A 21,497-nucleotide genomic window follows, 5' to 3' on the forward strand; every position below is an offset into this window, starting at 1 on the left:
CTCACTGGTCACAAGGAAATTCCAAATAGCTTACATATTATATATCCATATTTGGATAACCACCACCTAATCTGTTCTCATTCTGAAACCTTTAAAAAGATCTTGCGGTAGTTTCATAATTCCTGTCTTTTACTGGGTTCTTTCTAGGTAAAGAATGTTCAAAATGTCAGATCTTTCCTGCAAAATGTCCTGACTGACAAATTCAAAGATATTGTAAACATAAAATGTAAGCTGTTGTTTCTGTGGTTCAGGCTCTTTTGGGTTTAGAATTGGCAAATGGTAAAACGTGACAAATTTTAAAGCCCATTACAAAATGTAAATTAAAACTATATTCCCTGGAAAAGATTGTGAAAGCAGCCACGAAACAAATAAAAGAGTTTTTTTGGTTGTCATTTATGGTCAGACACATGATTTTGCTATAATTTTTCTTTAATCTTGTCAGAAGGTAATTGATTATCTTTCGTTTTCCTCTAAACTGCGTCTCTTGTTAATAATGACCAAGCACCTTGTGTGCTCAGTTTTAAAAGATGTGTTAAGCTGCTTCACCTTAGGTGAAAAAGCGTTTCAGTTATTCCTATAAAAGTAAAGCTACAATGCTGTGTGTGAACTCTGTTCATTGAACACATCATGCATCGTGCACCAAACAAAGCTTCTTCAGTGCCATTCTTGAGCGGTGGCTCATCTACCCCACCCCCCTTATCTCTGCCTCTGCTCTCGTCTGAGCCATTAAAGAACAAGGATTATCGCTCAGTCAGTGGGAAACAGACACATGTAAACTTTGGACAGAACTCCAGGCTGAAAGATCAAAAGATACAGATCCTTTTCCCCCTGCTCTGGACACTGATGCACCACTGAGACGACCGGCAGCACAGAGCAAAGATCAGCAGACAGGAGGGGAGGCGATGAAGAGCAGGACTGTCCGGTAGAGGAGCCCACGTGCTTCTTTTTTTTCTCTCGTTGCACCCTAAGCTGCTGTTCATGGAGGACTGGAGGTAGGCTTTTGTTGCTGTTGTGGGGGGCTGTGCGCCCCTGTTCTTAGGGTGTCCTCACTGCCTTTGTGCCGGGGGGTTTTCTTACTAGGACTTGGACAGGATGTAGCTGGCTTGCAGTGATGGGAATCGTCTGTACACTTCCATTTTATGGATGCTTTTGATGTGAAATCTGTGGATGCTGAATAGTAGCTGCTGTCTACGTTTTAGAAGAAAAGGAATGAGTGAAGAGTTATTTGAAGTGGTGTGATGGTAGCTAAACATTGGTAACTAAACCAGGGGAGTTCCCCTGGTTTCTAGCAATATTGTTCCTGTACTGCATTTATTTGAGTCTGTGATTTCTTCTCACTTTATTCATAAAATACAGAAGCAAGTCAATGTCTTTTTTTCATAGTCTGCAATCTGCCTTTAACATAAGCCAAGACTGAACAAAGCCATCCTCTCAGCATGTAGCTAATGGCTCAACCATGTAGCTAATGGCTCAACCAAGCATACTAAACACCCACTTCTCCCACTTACTCTCTAAGCTTTGCTGCAAAAGCAAACATTTGTTTGTTTTTGCCCTGGAACTGTTGAGTTGGAAGGGAAAGCTCTCCTCATTTAAGCAGATTTCGGATTGGTTTTTGGAAGCAACTTCTTCGTTTCAACTCTGCGTTTCATTGTGAATTGTGTTGTTCCATCCTCTGGTCCACGGTTGACCCAAATACTTGCAGAGCTCTCTCCCCTCCCCCTGAACTCAGATCAAAACGCTGCTTCCTTTTCTATTGTTCCATATATGCCACTTCTGTGTCAAACTGTTTTTTTGTATCAACAGTGTTGAATTTCAGAATTTTCTGTACTATCTTTGATGATAAGACACTAATGTAAAAGTCTTAAAATACACCGTATTTTTAAAAAGCTGGTGAGCTGAGGTTTCCGTAGACAAAACAACCTAAAGAATAAATGTGTGGCTGTTACTTACAAAAATCACAGTGTCTCAGAAAAAAACAACTTCTTTAATTTTTTTTTAGATTTTAGGGGATGTTTTTTTTAGAGCTGGACATTTTAGAAAATGTTCTTTGTGGTATCAATTTGTTTGAAAGCATAAGAATATTCAGAACTTTGTTTGCCTTTTTAAAATCAAGAATTGATTTTATTTCCATAGAATATGCTGTTTATTTGTATCACTGCTCAGTTAAGTTATATGCACAGAGGTAAATTAATACTAAAGGTGGGCTATGTGTGAACACCTGGACGTGTAAAGGATTAAGCTGAGAACATTCGGCACCCTGGATGTGGAATAAAAAAACATTTGTTAATCACAACATGATGGCTTTTTTCATAATGTAATAAATATGTGTATTAGAATTATGTTATCAATTATATTAAATAATGAAGTATTTTATTTGCTAGACCAGACTGTCATATGAATTTCTTGCCTTTTCAGTCATTTCCCAGCTCCTCAATGGCTCACTAAGGAAGTAAGAGGCCTTTATGTATTTATTTACTTTAGTTTAGAGGCATATATTGTGTCTCACTATGCTGGCAAGAGAAGGTTGTAGGTACAAGGTGGTGGGAGGGCATCCTAAGAATTATTATAGATTTTATTTTGATTTATTTAAGCAAACAGTGTCCTGATAGGTAGATTGTTCTTCTTGTAAAAGTCATTCCTCCTATTCCTTAGCTGTTTCACGTCTCAGCAACTCAAGCAACAACAGATAAAATACAGAATTTATCCTCTCATTTAGCTCTCAGTAAGAAAAGAAATAAGCTCATTTCTCAAAATGTCAAACTCATTATTTATCATGCAAACCTTGCCATGGCTCTCCAGACAAGGTGGTCCTTTCTCAGCATGTTTTGGTTGAAAGCCTGCAGCAGAAATTTCATCAGTCAAAATATTTTCCCATGAACTGCTTTCCTTGTCACATCATCTGTTTATTGGCATTTAGTATTCAACAGAGGCTCCATGTAACCTGCTGTCTGTGCAGTTGCAGTGATAACAGCTTGTCTTCTTGTTGTTGTTCTGTTTCATATTTGCCATCCATTTCATTTGCATCTTCACTTTGTATTTTATCCTGATCTCTGTTCTGTGAAGGATTTTGTCTGTGTTGTATTTTTATGGTTTGCAGCTCTCACCTCACATGCCTTCATTCATGTCTGAGATCTACAGTTTTTGTTTTCTTAATGTGTTCCATAATGATGGGATTCATGCCTAAACAAGTATCTAAAAAGGAAAGGCAGAAAGTGTGTAGCATTTATTTGAATGATTTCATTTGCAACAGCTGACTTGGCGTCAGCTTCTACCTCTCCTATTTCATCTGTTTGCTACACATTTATTTACTATTATAGGTACAATATTAGTATCAATATCAGTCATTTTCTATACGACGTCTTCCATAGTGGGTCACGGGGAAGCTGGTGCCTATCTCCAGCAGTCTATGGGCAGAAGGCGTGGTACATACTGGACAGGTCGCCAGTCCATCGCAGTATTATCAATATGTAATACACTTTATAAGCTGTAGGAATGATAGGTTTTATAATTGTTTATGAAAAAAAAAACTTTCACATGTCAACAGAAAACTGATGTGTTAATCACCTTTTATTCTATTTTTGTCTTTGCCTTAAGTTAAAAACCTTAGTGAATAGTGTTCTCTGAAATATCTCAGAGACCCTGTCCCCTATGAAGAGAAGGGAAAATATCATGAAATATCATTGCTATTAAGCTGTTGTCTTGTTATCTTGAAGCTAGTCTTGAAACTAGTCTTGATAAACATTGTTCTGAAAACCTTTTAAAGTTTTCCTTTGGATTTACATCGCTTTTCACTTATTTTTACTCAATCCTTGTACCTGAACATAACAGCTTTTGTTCAGCATGAAGCTAAAAAATATGGAACTACGGACAACAGAAGGGGAAAAAAGTGCCTGATGGCAGATGTTTACAGCAGATAAAAAGCATCCAAAAGCCATGTCTTTAAGAAATGAAATGAAAAACATTCTCCAAAGACTTGACAATCAACCTGACAGGTTCATTATCCTACGGTGATCATACTGTGCTCTTTGAAAGTCACTTTGCTGATGTTAAGATAACTTTTTATGCTCTTTGATAGACACAAAACGTATTAGTTTTCTTATTTTTCACAGATTCAGTGAAAGAAATGGGAGCCAGATGTGTTTTAAGGCTGTTGATAACAAAATGTGTAAAGATATGTTTTAATTCTGTTCTTTGTTAAGCTGCACAATAAATCTCAATCTTTATTTTAACATGATTGTGCAACATTATAATTGCAAACGTTGTTTGGTTGTGATATTTACTGGGTTGTTTTGTTATTATATATTGTTATATTTTAAGTACTATGCAGTAATGCTTGGCAGGCCAGCTGGATGGACTCTTAAAGCCCTTGATGTGCTGACGATTGTGATGATTCATGAGTCATATTTAGGTAGCTTAGCAAATAACGTGGACTAAATATGAGTGGTAAAGCAGCCAAAGTGCAAAGAAAACAAAAATATATTTTTATCAAGTCTGTGTTTAGGATTGCAAGAAGGTCTGGCTCCATGGAACCAAAATATAAAAAAAGGATCACCCAAGACCTTTGCACAATGCTGTCCTTATTTTTTATTAGAGGAGGGGATATTACATAATAGTCTAAAATCAACTTATTTTCCTTTTTTTTTTCTTTGTTGTGTTCATATTAATGTTTTATTTAAAAATAGTATAATACTCGTCTTTACAAAGATATCCATGTATATCTTGATAAACTCTTGATATATCAATATTTATATCACTGACAGCAGCTAATTAGCTGTAAATGTAGGACCAACTGAAATATCTGTTTTTATGCAAATTTTAGTTTGTCTGCTAACATTGATTATTTTAAAATTGCAGTGTTTGGGCTGTGAACTGAAACTGAACTGATGAGGGGGTAATGTGACTTTATCAACACCAAGGATTAAGTGTTGTGACTGTGTCTGTGTCCTTGGTCAGTTATGAACACAAACAGATCTCTGCTCTTCATCTCTGACATTTGTTTCCATAATTTTATTCAATGTGTTGTTAGATCTGGTGTCAAAGCATTTGTCTTCTGCAGAATGTGTGCAAGTGAGGGATGATATTTTTTGACCAGAAGAGGTGAAATTTACTCTTCAGTTAGGAAAGTATGTAAAAGCTGTCCAAGTCTATACCTGTGAGAATTAGTCCTGTTTCTGAGAACAGTTGCTCCATTTTAACTGTTTTCTAAAGGCCATTAGTGTAATATTTCGTTGTCTTTCCTTGTTTCCTTGTTATCTCACTACTACCAGAGTTTCCTTGCATCTGACATTTTACAGATTAAATAAATCATGAAATTAGTAATAGCTTAGTTTAATACAGCAATATTTACCCATTATTTTGATTAATAAGATCTTTGTAATTTTGGTGCTAGCTAGAACATTAGGTCTGTTTGTCCCCGACCCCAGTTATGATTGTTTAGCTCTTCTATGTTCTATGTAATGATTTTTCATTGAAAATGTTTTGGTTGTGGATAGGCGAATAAATAAATTAAGCCAGGCCAGTAACATGGGAAACTAAAACCTTTTAAAGTTTTATGACATTATTTACAATTTCCTATTTGATTTAAAAGACAGAGACATGTTTTCATCCCGCTCATCCAGCTCCTGTCTCAGCTCAGAGTGTCAGGGTTTACCTTCCTCTCATGTTCCCCCGACAGTGCATGAGGATCACCCATCTGCTGCAGACCCCCACAGCCTGAAGCCACCCTGCCAAATCTGGGACCATGTCTGTAGGCTACGACGAGTACGCGAGCCAGGAGGATGCTACGGCCAGTTTCTGGGAGGTGAGAAAAAAGGCAGCAGCATTTGACAGATTAAACTTGAGCTCAGAGTGACAATGCATTGTGATAAACTACCGGCAGACCTACCTCATTTGGGTTGGTGATAAGAAATACGACGTATCGCCTCGTTTATCAGTGTTGTTTAGACTCACATCTGCTCATAAATCAGGCATGTGCTCGACAGTGAGCATAGCACCGGATTTATCAAGAGGGTTGGCACACCAATCTCACCATTACTCACACTTACACCCACACTCATTCTCAACAAAGTGATAAACTGTTGCATCCTTTGGCCATTATTTAAGAATGAGTTGAGTAAGCAACTAAATCTACTCATTCAAATGCAACATACTAAAACCCCTCCAGGACGTATCCTGTGTTACTGTTGTTAGCATTAGCTACCCTAGTTTTATTTTCTTCCCTTTTAGCGTCATTATTTTTAGGGTTTTGCACTTTTTAAGTCATTATTTTCAGGTATTTTCTACTAGTTATAAGAATGTCAGCTACATCATCCAGATTTGGCATTATGTTATTTTGCCTCTGTACTGATTTGTATCTACTTCTAAAGTTTCAAGCATGTTTCCCCTTTTTATTAAAAAGAATGTAGTGAGGTTAGGAGATTTTAGATGGGCTGATAAGTCATCGGGTTGTCTAGCAGGGGTAAGGTATGACCCAAATTGTGGCAAACAGCAGGCAGATTACAAATCATTGAAAGGTGCTTCAAAGATAAAGTTATTAAAGCACAAATATACAGATGCAAAGGGGGGCATCTGGGTTAAATGCACACAGTCATCTAGTAGTGGACAAAGGAAAGAATGAAATGATAAAGAAGTAAACTATAATAGTTTTAAACAATAAAAATAGAGAACAGAATGCAAATGGAAAACCAATTATAATACTGCAGATTCATTTAGGGCTCCCTTCATACTGAATACAAACCGGCTTACAACAGTAGACATACTACTAAAAGATATTTCTTATCTAAAATATAACATGGAACAAAAATAGCTCTGTTAGGTTAATTGGTCACTCTAAATTGACCGTAGGTGTATGAATGAGTGTGTGCATGGTTGTTTGTGCGTTGCCCTGCGATGGACTGGCGATCTGTCCAGGGTGTACCCTGCCTCTCGCCCATAGACTGCTGGAGATAGGCACCAGCTCCCCCGTGACCCACTATGGAATAAGCGGTAGAAAATGACTGACTGACTGACTGACAAAAATAGCTCTGGAACAGTCATTTCAGCTGAGATTATTGTCCATTTGTCACTTTGAAATTGGACTAGTTTAAGCAGAAGGAAATGGGGACCAAATTAACAAGTGGTTGCAGGGACTGTTTGATAGGTGAGACAGGCTGAAGTTTCTCCATGGCATCATCTGGAATAACAGTACAGATTCAGCACATCAGCCTAAAATCCTTTTCATATAGTAGCATAAATAATAATTGTTGTAAAAAGTGAAGATGGCAACCAGTAATTGAGCTGAAACTGTTTCAGTTCAGACATTACATGAAATGTTACTACAAATAGTAGAAATAGTATTTAAAAAGCATTTTTAAAGGTAAAAAATATGATTGTTGAGTATATTCACCATTACAGAATAAACGGATGCTTACGTGTCGTTAAAGAAAATGTGACTATGTTGCACCACTGGTGTCATGGTGGTTTTGGTTTCTCTCACAAACTTACATAAGCAACAACCTTTCTTCAACACAAAGTGTTCTAGGTTATCTGAGCTACAAGTTCCCTGAAGCACATCTAATATTCATGAGCGGCGGTGACTGATCAGAGAGTGCAAAGCTGGAATAGATTTACCTCACCTCAAAGAATACAGGCTGCCAAGTTCCTTTCCTCTCAGACGTTGCACATAGAATCAAGCCACACAGTGAATACTTTACTTCACACTTCTAGGTTTAAAATCAAACTTCATCATAGACTGAATTTTCTTCTTGGGGGTTCTTTGGTCTGTACCTTTAGAAATCAGCAGGAGCAATTAAAATGCCTGCTTCCAGCACTCAGTCACTTCATCACAGTCTCTGCATCACAGTAAAGATGGTGCAGTGCTGCCTGCTGATTGCTGAGTCGGCTGGCTGCTGCTGAGGCAAAGGTCTGGTGTGGAATATTATTACTCACCCTCAACTGCATCTTTTAGTACACATTTAAGGTTTGTTGAAAGTCATTTTCAGGATGACTTGCAGGCAAATGGTCATCAAACACTGAACTTAAATGTTGTTTCCACAAAGGTGGAAAATAATGGTTGTAAATTGGGGTTTCAACCTCTCTTCTGTATCTAAACAGCCCCATGCCTCTGGGAATAATATCAGCTCTTCAGGAGGTGGCTGCTTCTGTGCCCATGGAGGGTTGTAAATTATACAACATCAACACACCCCTTACTTTTAATTGCATAACTCCTCACAGAGCAGCAGCAGTCTCTTTCCTGCTACTTCTCCTGGTGATTCAGTGGATCTCCTGCAGGCTGTGAGGAGAGAAAAGTGACATCTCACACAATGAACTTTGTGAGAATGAAATTACAAATCAGTTTTAAAGTGCAACAAACCAAAATCTGTCACTTACAAAACCAGGAACAATTGGTGTTATGAACTTTAGAGTCTGTAGATGACAAACCTTTTACTCTGTCTATATATACATTCAATCAGAGAAGTGAGAAATAACATACATTTAGGGATTTGTAGTAAAAGCACAGGTTGAGATGGGCAACTAAAAGTCAAATTATTGCGGACTAATTCATAAAAAAAGACATCTGAATGATAGAGGCTTGCTTCACAATTTCCATGTAGGAAAAAACATTCTCCTGGTAGAAAATACAGCTGAAGGTTAAGAAAACCCTGTTAATCCATAAAAAACCAAGCCGGTAGCACCAGTTTGGAACCTTTAGGGGATAAGTAATGAAAATATCCCTAACCTTATTTTCATTGGTATACAAATAAAAAGACAGAAGGGGAAAAAGTGTAGTTTAGGTTTTTGTATCTCTGTCTTAAAGACAACAAACTTCGTTGTCCCTGTCACACCCAGAAGCAACAACCTAGGTCAGGTGTTTTAGTTGAATGCAGTTTGTTATTTGTGTCACTAGATGTCATTCAGTCTTACGCTGGGCTTTTAAAAGGATAGTTTAGTTCTTTTTTTAAGCAGGGGTTCAGTTAAGAAGTCCAGAAATGCAATTAGACAAAATTCAGTTGAGTCCAAATTTAATCAAAATCAGTTTAATTCATTACAATACAGTCCAGTCAAAGGCTCACATTTACATTACACACAGTGCAATTTGATCCTGATCATATTCAGTTTATTTATTTATATAGCGCCAATTCACAACACATGTTGTCTCAAGGCACTTCAAAAAATTCAGGTTCATACATTCCAATTAATCCTAATCATTGAACACTGCAGTCAGATTCAGTTATTTATTCAAATTGGATAAAAAGTTTTTCTGTCTAAGGAAACCCAGCAGATTGCATCGAGTCAGAAATTTGTAGCATTCCCTCCTCCCGGATGAGCATGTAGAGACAGTGGACAGTCACTGGCGTTGACTTTGCAGCAATCCCTCATACTGAGCATGCATGTAGTGACAGTGGAGAGGAAAAACTCCCTTTTAACAGGAAGAAACCTCCAGCAGAACCAGAACCAGGCTCAGTGTGAGCGGCCATCTGCCACGACCGACTGGGGGTTTGAGAGAACAGAGCAGAGACACAAAGAGAACAAAGAAGCACTGATCCAGGAGTACTTTCTATGGGAAGGAAAAGTAGATGTTAATGGATGTAGCTCCTTTAGTTGTTTCACCTAGAAAGAAAGAACAGATAAACCCTGAGCCAGTTTTCAAGGTGAGAGTCTGAAAGAGAGCACATATAATTAGTTACAGTAAAAGCTCAGTCAATCGCCATGTCTAGGAGAGAGAAAGGGTTAAACACTGAAAGACAGGGCCATGTGGATCATCAGTAGAGGGTGAGTATTAAGTTGTTGCCAGCAGAAGCTTGGATGTTGCCCCCCTCCAGAAAGGTGTCATAGGTACACACAGAGTTGGGCCAGGGTGTAGCTTCTAGGAAGAGAAAAGAGAGAGAAGATAAAGTTAGAAGCTGAAATAACAGCAAATAATGCAAAATTGGAGAGTAGTATGAGAATGTAGCGAAGAGGGTGAAAGTGGTCATTATGTCCTCCAGCAGCCTAAGCCTATAGCAGCATAACTACAGAGATAGCTCAGGATAACCTAAGCCACTCTAACTATAAGCTTTATCAAAAAGGAAAGTTTTAAGCCTAGCCTTAAAATTAGATAGTTTGTCCATCTAGAGCCCACTGATGGCCATTGTTATACTAAAAACCACAACGATTGGGATACCTCTCTCTATCAGATTGACCGTAACCATTGGAAAAGAGTGGGGGTCATACAGGTGGCAGAAATGGAGGGTGTGTTTGCACCTCAACCATAACTGAGCCGGTTTAGGGTAAACCTGACTCCCCCTTACTCCAACCAACAGGGAGGGAAGAAGACGGAGGTAATAAATAAGGAAGATAGCTCAGGATAACCTAAGCCACTCTAATTATAAGCTTTATCAAAACGTAAAGTTTTAAGCCTAGCCTTAAAAGTAGGCAGGGTGTCTGCCTGACGGACTAAAACTGGGAGCTGGTTCCACAGGAGAGGAGACTGATTACTAAAAGATCCGCCTCCCATTCTTCTTCTAGAGACTCTAGGAACCACCAGTAAACCTGCAGTCTGAGAACAAAGTGCTCTGTTAGGAACATATGGACCAATCAGATCTCTGATGTATGATGGAGCTAGATCATTAAGGGCTTTATATGTGAGGAGGAGAATTTTAAATTCTGTTCTGGATTTAACAGGGAGCCAATGAAGGGAAAATAAAATAGGAGAAATATGATCTATCTTTTTAATTTTCATCAGAACTCTTGCTGCAGCATTTTGAATCAGCTGAAGGCTTTTAACTGCATTTTGCGGACATCCTGATAGTAAAGAATTACAATAGTCCAGCCTTGAAATAACAAATGCATGGACTAGTAGGATATTTCTAATTTTGGCAATGTTCCGGAGATGAAAGAAGGAAATCCTAGAAACCTGTTTAATATGGGATTTAAATGACATGTCCTGGTCAAAAATAACACCAAGGTTATTTACTTTATTATCAGAGGTCAATTTAATGCCATCCAGGTTAAGTGATCGACTAAGCAGTTTATTTTTTAAAGACTACGGTACAAAGACGACAACTTCTGTCTTGTCTGAATTTAGAAGCAGAAAATTTAAAGTCATCCAAGTTTTTATGTCTTCAAGACAGTGAAAATTTATTCTATAGTGCCTGATAATTTTACCTATTGGAAGCATATATATAGTAAAGAGATATAACAGTAGAAAACTGAATTGTTTTTGCTGGATTAGCTCATATTTTGCAAAGTAGAGTTTTGCTAAGAGGGTGACAGCAGTCAATATCTTACCAGCAATGGATAGTGTTTGTTAAAAAATGTGATGGTGGTTTATATAATAGTATCTGCATGAACCTTCAGGACATTTTCTTAGATTGAAGTAAATTGGATAAAAATGTGGTTTCACTTTGCCTTGCTCTAACGAACTGTGGACTGGAAAGGTAATCTGTGTTTCTTCAATGTTAAGATTTTAAGAGGGTTATACATTGAAGGCAAAGTTTTACTGCTCATACCCTCTTAACCGAATCCACCTCAAAACATTTTACTTTCTCAGAAATACTTAATTTACTGTATTATAGACTAGGTCAAATCGCACTGCATGTAATTTAAATGTCACAACATGACTGGATCAAATTAAAAAGGACTGAAATTATTTAAATTGAGTTTGGACCAAACTGGATTCTGTATAACTACAAAGGAAGAGGAACTGTGTGCAAAAGTGTGTTGAGATGACATTGGTGCTAATTGGGTGCTATATACTGTATATACTCAATTGAAATGGAATTAAAGATACATGTAATATCAAGAGTTCAAATAAACAACTATAAACTAGTGCCTGGATTCAGTAGTAGTAATAGTAATTTAATTTTGCAAGTAACAGCCAACTTGAAGAGTTTTAGTAAACATGTTGCACTGGTGCTTTGCTTTGTTCTATTTTTTATTTCAGGTTGGAAACTACAAGCGCACAGTGAAGCGCATTGATGACGGTAATCGACTGTGCAATGATCTGATGAACTGCATCCAGGAGCGTGCCAAAATCGAGAAAGCCTACGCACAGCAGCTGACTGACTGGTCCAAGAGATGGAGGCAGCTGATAGATAAAGGTACAACAGAAATACCAATTGTTTTCCACATATGCATAATGCTGTGCTAAAGTGCCAAGGACTCAAATGGGATTTGTATTTACTTACTGACCCCTATAGAGCATTTGTCTCCTATTTTCTTTCTTTTCCCCCTTTGGCTGCAAAATTAATTTAGCAATGACACAAACTGGCTTTTTTTTGTCCGGTCTAAAGGAATTCAACAGTCGAATGTGCTCAAGAATGTCCCCACCATATTGCCTAGACAGTATTTGTAGCAGACAATGTTTTTTGTTTTAAAATAAGGCTACAGATCTTAATTCCTCCACCAGGTCCTCAGTATGGCTCAGTGGAGCAAGCTTGGATGGCGATGATGACTGAGGCAGAAAAGGTGAGCGACCTCCACACAGAAATGAAGAACCACCTAATGAGCGAAGACTTTGAGAAGGTGAAGAACTGGCAGAAAGACTCGTACCACAAACAGATGATGGGAGGATTCAAGGAGACCAAAGAGACAGACGAAGGCTTTAAAAAAGCCCAGAAACCCTGGGCGAAGAAGCTGAAAGAGGTGAGAGTGAAAAATAGATGCGGGTATTTATTAGAGTCACCAAAAGGCTAGATTTTATTCTAATGTGTTCTGGTGATGTATTAGCCTTTTTCAGAAAGTTTTTTTAAATCCTACTTTTCAGGATGAACCTAGTTTGTGTGGCCCACATGTAAGAACGGTTTTAGATCTTTATGCTGATGTTATGTTTTTTTTTTAATTCTAACTAGAGTCAAACTTTGAGTTAAATAGATTCTGAGTTGAAAACTGTAATTAAATAAATAAGGTCAGACTTTTTTCAACAAGCAAAACTTTATGGCTTCTAAACCATAGCCGTTAATGCTTGATAGATTTATTGTACAACTTATCAGAATCAGAATCAGAAAAGCTTTATTGCCAAGTACGTTTTTGGACATACAAGGAATTTGTTTTGGCGTAGTCGGTGCAATACAGTACAAATTAAACAGTATAAACATATCTACAATATCATATAAATATATGTGCACAGTTTTAAGTGAGTGAGAGTAAATATAGAGCAGTATAAGATGCAAGAGCAATACAACAGTGCAGGTGATCATTGTGCAAGTAAAGCAGTGCAAGTAAAGCAGGAGTCCAAGCTGAGCGTTAATGTAACACATAGAGTTACAAGTTACAAGTGTCCTGTCAGCAAAAAAAGGGGGGGTGTGGGGGAAAGGGACAGTGTCAGGGTGGTTTCCGGGCTTTGTTAACCAGGCTGGTGGCAGATGGGAAAAAACTGTTCTTGTGGCGTGAGGTTTTGGTCCGGATGGACCGCAGCCTCCTGCCAGAGGGGAGAGTTTCAAAGAGTCTGTGACCGGGGTGGGAGGGATCAGCCAGAATCTTCCCTGCCCGCTTCAGGGTCCTGGAGGTGTACAGTTCCTGGAGCGACAGTAGACTGCAGCCAATCACCTTCTCAGCAGACCGAATGACACGCTGCAGCCTGCCCTTATCCTTGGCTGTAGCAGCGGCGTACCAGATGGTGATGGAGGAGGTGAGGATGGACTCAATGATGGCTGTGTAGAAGTGCACCATCATAGTCTTTGGCAGGTTGAATTTCTTCAGCTGCCGCAGGAAGAACATCCTCTGCTGGGCTTTCTTGATGAGGGAGCTGATGTTTGGCTCCCACTTGAGATCCTGGGAGATGATGGTTCCCAGGAAGCGGAAAGATTCCACAGTGTCAATTGTGGAGTCACAGAGGGTGATGGGGGCAGGTGGGGCTGGGTTCTGCCTGAAGTTCACAACCATCTCCACTGTCTTTAGAGCGTTGAGCTCAAGGTTGTTCTGGCTGCACCAGTCCAACAGATGGTCCACCTCCCATCTGTATGCAGACTCATCACCATCAGAGATGAGTCCGATCAGGGTGGTGTCGTCCGCAAACTTCAGAAGCTTGACAGACTGGTGACTGGAGGTGCAGCTGTTGGTGTACAGGGAGAAGAGCAGAGGAGAGAGAACACAGCCTTGGGGGGAACCGGTGCTGATGGTCAGGGAGTCAGAGACGTGCTTCCCAGCCTCACGCGCTGCTTCCTGTCAGACAGGAAGTCAGTGATCCACCTGCAGGTGGAGTCGGGCACACTCAGCTGGGAGAGCTTCTCCTGTAGCAGAACTGGGACGATGGTGTTGAAGGCAGAGCTGAAATCCACAAACAGGATCCTGGCGTAGGTTCCTGTGGAGTCCAGGTGCCGGAGGATGAAGTGAAGGGCTAAGTTGACTGCATCATCTACAGACCTGTTGGCTCTGTAGGCAAACTGCAGGGGGTCAAGGAGGGGGTCGGTGATGTCTTTTAGGTGTGAGAGCACAAGGCGCTCAAAGGACTTCATCACCACAGAGGTCAGGGCGACGGGTCTGAAGTCATTAAGCCCTGTGGTCCTTGGCTTCTTGGGAACAGGGACGATGGTGGAGGACTTGAAGCAGGCTGGCACATGACATGTCTCCAGTGAGGTGTTAAAAATGTCTGTGAAGACTGGAGACAGCTGATCAGCGCAGTGCTTCAGGCTGGCTGGTGAGACAGAATCCGGACCAGCAGCTTTCCGGGGGTTCTGTCTCCTGAAGAGTTTGTTGACGTCCTTCTCCTGGATGGAAAGAGCCGTCCTCGGCGTGGGTAGGGGGCTGGTGGGGGGGAACTTCAGGGTGGGGGTTGGAGGTGCCAAGGCCCCTCTTGAGGTTGGAGAGATGGGGGCGGTGGATTGTGGCTGCAGCTGTTGGGGGGCGTCGTGGGAGATGGTTGCAGGACTGTCCCTTTGTCTTTCAAAGCGGCAGTAGAACTCGTTCAGGTCGTTGGCGAGGCGTCGGTCGTTGATGGAGTGGGGGGCTTTCGGCTTGTAGTTGGTGATTTGCTTGAGCCCTTTCCAGACAGACGCAGAGTCGTTGGCTGAGAACTGGTTTTGGAGCTTCTCAGAGTACAGTCGTTTGGCCTCTTTCACTGCCTTGCCAAACTTGTACTTTGCCTCTCTGTATATGTCTTTGTCCCCACTCCTGAAGGCCTTTTCCTTATCCAGTCTTAACCTTCTGAGTTTAGCTGTGAACCAGGGTTTGTCGTTGTTGTAACTCACCCTGGTGCATGATGGTACACAGCTGTCCTCACAGAAGCTGATGTAGGAAGTCACAGCCTCTGTGTACTCGTCCAGACTGTTGGTAGTAGTCCTGAACACATCCCAGTCTGTACAGCCTAAACACGCCTGGAGATTCTCCACAGCCTCACTGCTCCACTTCCTTGTCGTCCTCACAACAGGTTTGCAGAGCTTTAGTTTCTGCCTGTATGCAGGAATCAGGTGGACCATGATGTGGTCGGATTGGCCCAGTGCAGCACGTGGGACGGCGTGATAAGCGTCTCTGATGGTGGTGTAACAGTGATCCAGAATGTTGTCCTCTCTGGTCGGACATTTAATAAACTGTCTATATTTGGGGAGTTCGTGGGTGAGATTACCTTTGTTAAAGTCACCAGCGACGATAACTAAGGAGTCCGGGTTGGTCCGCTCCACACTCAGTATCTGGTCGGCGAGCATGCGCTGTGCGACCTGCATGTTAGCTTGCGGCGGGATGTAAACACCGACCAGGATGAACGAAGCGAATAGAAAGGCTTACAGTTTATGATGAAGGATTCCAGGTCTGGAGAACAGTGCTGCTGAATCACTGTCACGTCGTTGCACCAACCACTGTTGAGGTAAAAACAGATTCCTCCACCTTTCGCTTTGCCGGAGAGTTCCGTGTCTCTGTCCGCTCTGTAGAGCTGGAATCCTGCCAGCTGCAGCGCAGAGTCCGGTATTAATCCACACAGCCACGTCTCCGTGAAGCACAAAACTGCCGATGAATAAAAGTCCCTGTTTTTCCCCAACAACAGTTGTAGTTCCTCCATTTTGTTGGGAAGTGAGCGCACGTTAGAGAGAAATATTCCAGGTAACGGTGTTCGTAGTCCACGCTGGCGAAGACGTACCAGCACCCCAGCCCGTTTCCCTCTCTTCCGGCGTTTCACCGCATGAACAAAGGTGAGCGCACCTTTGACCAGAAAGTCCAAACATTCCAGAGCAGTAGGCAGAAAAGTGGGAAATAACTCCTCTGGTGTAGCAGCCCTGATGTTCATGAGTTCTTCTCTGGTGAGAGAGCTCCGGGTACCATCACAGAAGACCGTTTTAAAGCAAAAAACAAAACAAAACAATGCGCACCAACACGCCGAGGCGACCATCTGCTACGCAATTAACAGGTCTCTCAATTATCCTTGTATTTAGGTATTTGAGCTGATCATTAAACATTTACTGATTAAACCAAATAATTTATTAGCAATAGCAGTAATCTATATTTGCCATTTTTTCCGCATATCAACTGTAAACCCAGTACATTATTTGCAGATTATCAATTGTTTTCTAGTTTCAGTGAACTGGGCTAAAACAGTCTTGTCTACAGGTAACTCAACCCAGGGCTTTCTGCTCTAGCTACAAGCTCATTAATATGCACAGGACAGTGTTGGCACAGGATGGCCAATCATTGACCTGAAGAGCATCTAAAAATCCATATGCTGTGCAAGAATAAAAACAGACAAGTATTAGACATTTCAAAAGGTAATCCAGGATAAAAACTGCAGAGTTGCTGCAGCCAAAATACAAAAAGCTGGAAATACATGGTTGACAATTCTGTCAGTTTAAGTAGAACTTGCTGTACTGTACTTGAACTTCGAAAAGTAAATGTGTTCTGGGTGTATTTTTGACATGATAGATTATTTATGTCATATATTTAGAATTACTTCAGCAATATAGCACTCATAGAGGCCAACTATGCTTATAATTTAAAATACTTCCGATTGAAACCGATGCTGTCATTTTAAATAGTATGTCTTGCTTTTTAATGCAGATCCACTGCTCAGGTTCTTCATGTTATTTTTATTTTTCAGGTTGAGGTTGCAAAGAAGTCATACCACATGGCCTGCAAAGAGGAGAAGCTGGCTGTGACTAGAGAGGCCAACAATAAGGGAGAGGCCACAACACCAGCAGAGCAGAGAAAACTACAGGACAAACTGGAAAAGTGCAAACAAGACTCACAGAAGGTGAGCTCATCAGCTGTAAAAGCTGTAGGCTCATAACTATGTAAATATTATTTCCTATAATAAAGCTAAAGGCAAATAAGCTGCCATGCTATTTCAAGTCATGGTTAGTATGTGACTGAATGCCACACCTGCTCTTCTCTGTATCTTCTCTTTTCAAGAAGTGGACTCTGATCACTTTTTATTGCTTGAACCTTTAAACTTCTGATTCAGCTTGCTTTCTCAGAACAAATAAGTAATGTAATTTCAAGATTAATAGAGCTTACATTAGATCAGAGAGATAGAAGAAGAAATTAAGTAGTTATATCAAGAAAAACACCAGTCATCCCAATCAATTTTAGTAAGAACCGTACTACAAACTAAATTATTAAAGGAAAGAAAACAAAAAACTTCTAGATAGTAACAATTTGTATGTCTTTTGTGCTCTCACACAGACAAAGGAAAAGTATGAGAAGGCTCTGGATGAGCTGAATAATTGCACCCCTCAGTACATGGAGAACATGGAGCAGGTGTTCAACCAGTGCCAGCAGTTTGAAGAGAAGAGGCTGAGCTTCCTCAGAGAGGTGCTGCTGGATGTCAAACGCCACCTCAACCTCACAGAGAACCAAAGGTTAGTGAACCCAGCACGAGACAGAAATCAAAAGACATCATCCGATCTTTATATTTACACCAAATCCCCTTTTCTGTCCACAGTTATGTCACAATATACAGAGATCTTGAGCAAGCTATAACTTCAGCTAGCCCTGAAGAAGATCTGAAGTGGTTTAGCAATATCCACGGCCCTGGCATGCACATGAACTGGCCAAAGTTTGAGGTACTGTTGATTATGATCTCCTATTCTCTAATATGTTATTTCTCTAATTGTACTTTCAGCAATGCTTAAATGTAATTTAATGTTTTCTCATAGTTCCTAAATAAAATTATGTGCAGAAACCATTAAAGGAATACTTCTTATATTTTAGGAAATGCACATTGGAAATTCAAAATTTATGTACTTATTTATTATTTTAGTTTAGTTCAGTTTAGTTTAGTTTGGTGTGTGGCTTTATTTATTTATTACTTTTTTAAATATACATTGACAATTCAAAATTCATTAATTAGTTGAATTTGTGTAAATTATTTATTTACTCAATAAATAAATATCCATTCATTCATTCATTCAATTATTTTCACTTCTCTGTTTATTGAATTTTTTGCAGGAGTACAACCCAGATCTTATTCACACCATCTCTAAGAGAGAAAAGTCGAAGAAGGTTAATGATGAAGTTATGCTGACCAATGTTAAGACACCAAGAGGCAACGTTCAAGTGGAAGACAGGGGAAGGTTAAAATCTGATCTTTATTCTTTTTGAGTCATGCAAGTAATTTTACTTAAGTCTTCCAAGCACCAATAACTGCTTGTCTACAATATTCAGCATTTCCTTCATTATGACAAAGAAACATTTACTAACACAACCTAAAACAATACAGATATGAAGTGGAAACAATACTGGCAGCTATGTGAATCATACAGGTGTATGAAGCATGTTTATGTGTTGCCCCTTACTTTTAGTGTGAGCAGCTACGAGAAGAACCAGGCATACTCCTCTAATGAGTGGTCAGATGACGAACAAAAGGGCTTTAACTCAGGCAGTGACACCAATGGAGGCTCAAACCTCTTTTATGAAGATTCAGGCGAAGGTGTGAGAGTCAAAGCGCTGTATGACTATGAAGGCCAAGAGCAAGACGAGCTCAGCTTCAAAGCAGGTGAGTGCTTTAAACAGAAGGTGCTGTGCATCTGCAGTTTTCCTCATCGACTTAAATACACATTTTTCTTCACAGTCTCTGCAGGCTGTATTTCATCTTTGGTCAAATCTGTAATTGGTCAAACTTCTAATTTCCTTCAGTTTCCTATGTACAATTAATTATAACAGTTTTTACCATGTAGTTTTGAGGGAGCTGACTTTGTGTAGTTTTTTTCTTCCACAAATGACCTCATAAAAATATTATTCCATAAGGCAATTCTAAATTAACATATGCTGAAAATGGAATTTAACTGCTGAAAAGAGTTTTTACCTAGTCCCAGTGACAACCCTTAGACACAATCTACATGCTAACTAATTGATTAAGATGCATGCCAGGAAAATACCTTGTTTGTCCAACCATCACCAGCTTAAACATGTGGAGTTTGCTAAACTCTCCTGGAACTTTGACTAGAACCATGTACTCTGGTCCTAGAATAGGACTAAGCTTCTTAGTGACAAAAACTCTGGGTCAGTTTGGCGTAAAACAAACTGGTAATATACAGTATTTAAATGCACTTAATGAAGCATGTTGGAAGGTCTGTGATGCTGTGGGCCTGTTTCTTTTGAAAAAAGATCATAGGAATCTTGCTAAATCCATAGCATTAACACTAAGAAATGCCAGAATACTAAAAAAAAATATGTGTGGCCTCTGCCAGAAAGCTGAATACAGGTCGTCAATTGTTCTTTTAGTAAGATAATGGTCCAAAAGAGATGGAAAAATCAACAAAGAAATTGTTCACCAAATCTTCTTGCATGGTGATCTCAGTTCCCAGACCTAAATCCTTTAAATAAGCTGTGGAGAGGACTGAAGACATCATATGAGACAACCCAGAACTCTGCTTGCACTAGAGAGACCATTTAAAAGGGAATGGGAAAAGATCCTTGGTGTAGGCAGCCTTGGGAAATGTTGTAGAAGACTGTGTGCAGCCCTAAAAGCAAAAGTGGGGTCATACAAAGTATTGACTGCTGACTTCTTCTTTTTTTATCATTTATTTGCATAGGGACAAGCGTTAAGCATAAATACCGAACACTGTGGCTGACTTGCTAATGTGTCACCTGCCATTTTGTTTATATTTCACAATGTGAGATTTTGTTTCCTCACTAAAGCAATGGGAAATAACATGGCAACTAGGGTTTGGTAGCAGACTACATCCCCATCATATCTCTAATGATGTCGTAAGTCTTCTTTAAAAGCAAGTTACCTTTTCAGCACCATTTGTTTCTGCTCCTAGGAAACCATCCTCATAGTTCTCATCCCTTTATATCCTGATCATCCCATTTGTTCCTCTTTTATGTCCTAATTTAAAATTCTAACTCTTGTCATCACACCCTTTCAATCCAATTTTAGTTCACTTCTTCACACAGCACAATTTCATTACTTTTAAGGGCACCTTGTACAAACAAAGAAAATCACCATAATTAATTCATATCAATTCACAAACTGTCCAGTGGAATACCAATGCTAATCTTTCCAATCCATCGTTCTCCCTTGTTGTTTTCATCCTTCATTACTTACCTGACCTCTACCTTCTATCCATTCTTCCCTATTTTTGCTTTCCTTGTTTTTTCCAGATACCATCTAGGGGATGTCCTAAGTTGACCAGGTCATTTGGCCCGTCCTGAGTCTCCTAGACAGCAATAACAAGACTCCCCAGATGAACCTCAACCTTCAGACTCATCCATTATATCATCCCCTCTTCCATAACTTTGATTAGAACTTGTAAAATCCCATTGTTAGACCCTAATCATAACTGGTTATATCCAGTTTATTTCTCATCATTATGGTTGATGAAGCCCAATGGCTCAATCAGAAAGATTAGCATTATCTAGAAATTTTACCGAAGCACTTAAATTGCAAGAACAAGTGCAGCTTTTTAACTTATTTGATTTTCCCACCGCTCATTTTAATCTTTTGTTTTATAATGTGACGTATAATAAAATCTCAATTTATCCACCTGAAGATGCATCTTCATTGATTTAGGTTTAATGCATGTACTATCACTAACTTATTTACATGTTTAAAGATCATTGTATTGGATGGTAAACAAAGAGCTCAGAATAATCATCCATCTTGGATGGATAGGTTCATGTAGCTGTGGTCCTTGTGCTGTCAGATTCTGTCCACCTTTTTTATTGTTCACCATGTAGAGTGAGTTGTTTCTATTTTTTCTTGTTTTTGGACCATCTACAAACAAAAAAACTTTTTAATTAAAATGTGCAAGTGACTGATGCTAAGAAATGAACTGTTTTGTTTACAGCATTTTTTCACACCTAAAAAATTTGCACAGTATATATATATATATATATATCTACAGGCTTGTTTTTCCATTGAGGGCCAGAAGTGCCATAATTCAAAAAAGAAATTTGAAATGTGATAACTTTAACATACAGTACATAACACTACTGCTACTACTACTAACAATAATAACAATAGCTAAAATGTTTTAGTAAAAACGAAGTACATAATTAAAAAATAATATATGGGAAACTAATAAAAAAATTAATTATATGTTGAACACATAAATAATTGATTTAGTTTTAAATTGAAGGATTTCATAGTTCTGAGTTTTAGGTATAGTTTTACA

At 39.4% G+C, this 21,497-nt stretch overlaps 1 protein-coding gene across 4 annotated transcripts in view; it reads left to right on the plus strand.

The window, feature by feature from the left end:
* The window catches only part of pacsin1b (protein kinase C and casein kinase substrate in neurons 1b), a 35,784-nt gene that overhangs the window by 13,435 nt on the left and 852 nt on the right, over positions 1-21,497 (plus strand). For 2 of the 4 annotated variants that reach the window (XM_047348448.1, XM_047348447.1), the window contains exons 2-9: positions 5,675-5,800; positions 11,903-12,059; positions 12,368-12,603; positions 16,979-17,131; positions 17,563-17,738; positions 17,822-17,942; positions 18,328-18,452; positions 18,681-18,874. In XM_047348448.1, the coding sequence (XP_047204404.1) occupies positions 5,741-5,800; positions 11,903-12,059; positions 12,368-12,603; positions 16,979-17,131; positions 17,563-17,738; positions 17,822-17,942; positions 18,328-18,452; positions 18,681-18,874 (1,222 nt within the window). In that variant the 5' untranslated portion in view covers positions 5,675-5,740. Of the gene's footprint in view, positions 1-737; positions 993-5,674; positions 5,801-11,902; positions 12,060-12,367; positions 12,604-16,978; positions 17,132-17,562; positions 17,739-17,821; positions 17,943-18,327; positions 18,453-18,680; positions 18,875-20,484; positions 21,156-21,497 lie in introns of those variants that run through there. The other 2 variants (XM_047348449.1, XM_047348446.1) reach the window with 2 other exon arrangements.

Source organism: Girardinichthys multiradiatus, chromosome 20 (assembly GCF_021462225.1).
Source record: "Girardinichthys multiradiatus isolate DD_20200921_A chromosome 20, DD_fGirMul_XY1, whole genome shotgun sequence".
Classification (NCBI taxonomy): domain Eukaryota; kingdom Metazoa; phylum Chordata; class Actinopteri; order Cyprinodontiformes; family Goodeidae; genus Girardinichthys; species Girardinichthys multiradiatus.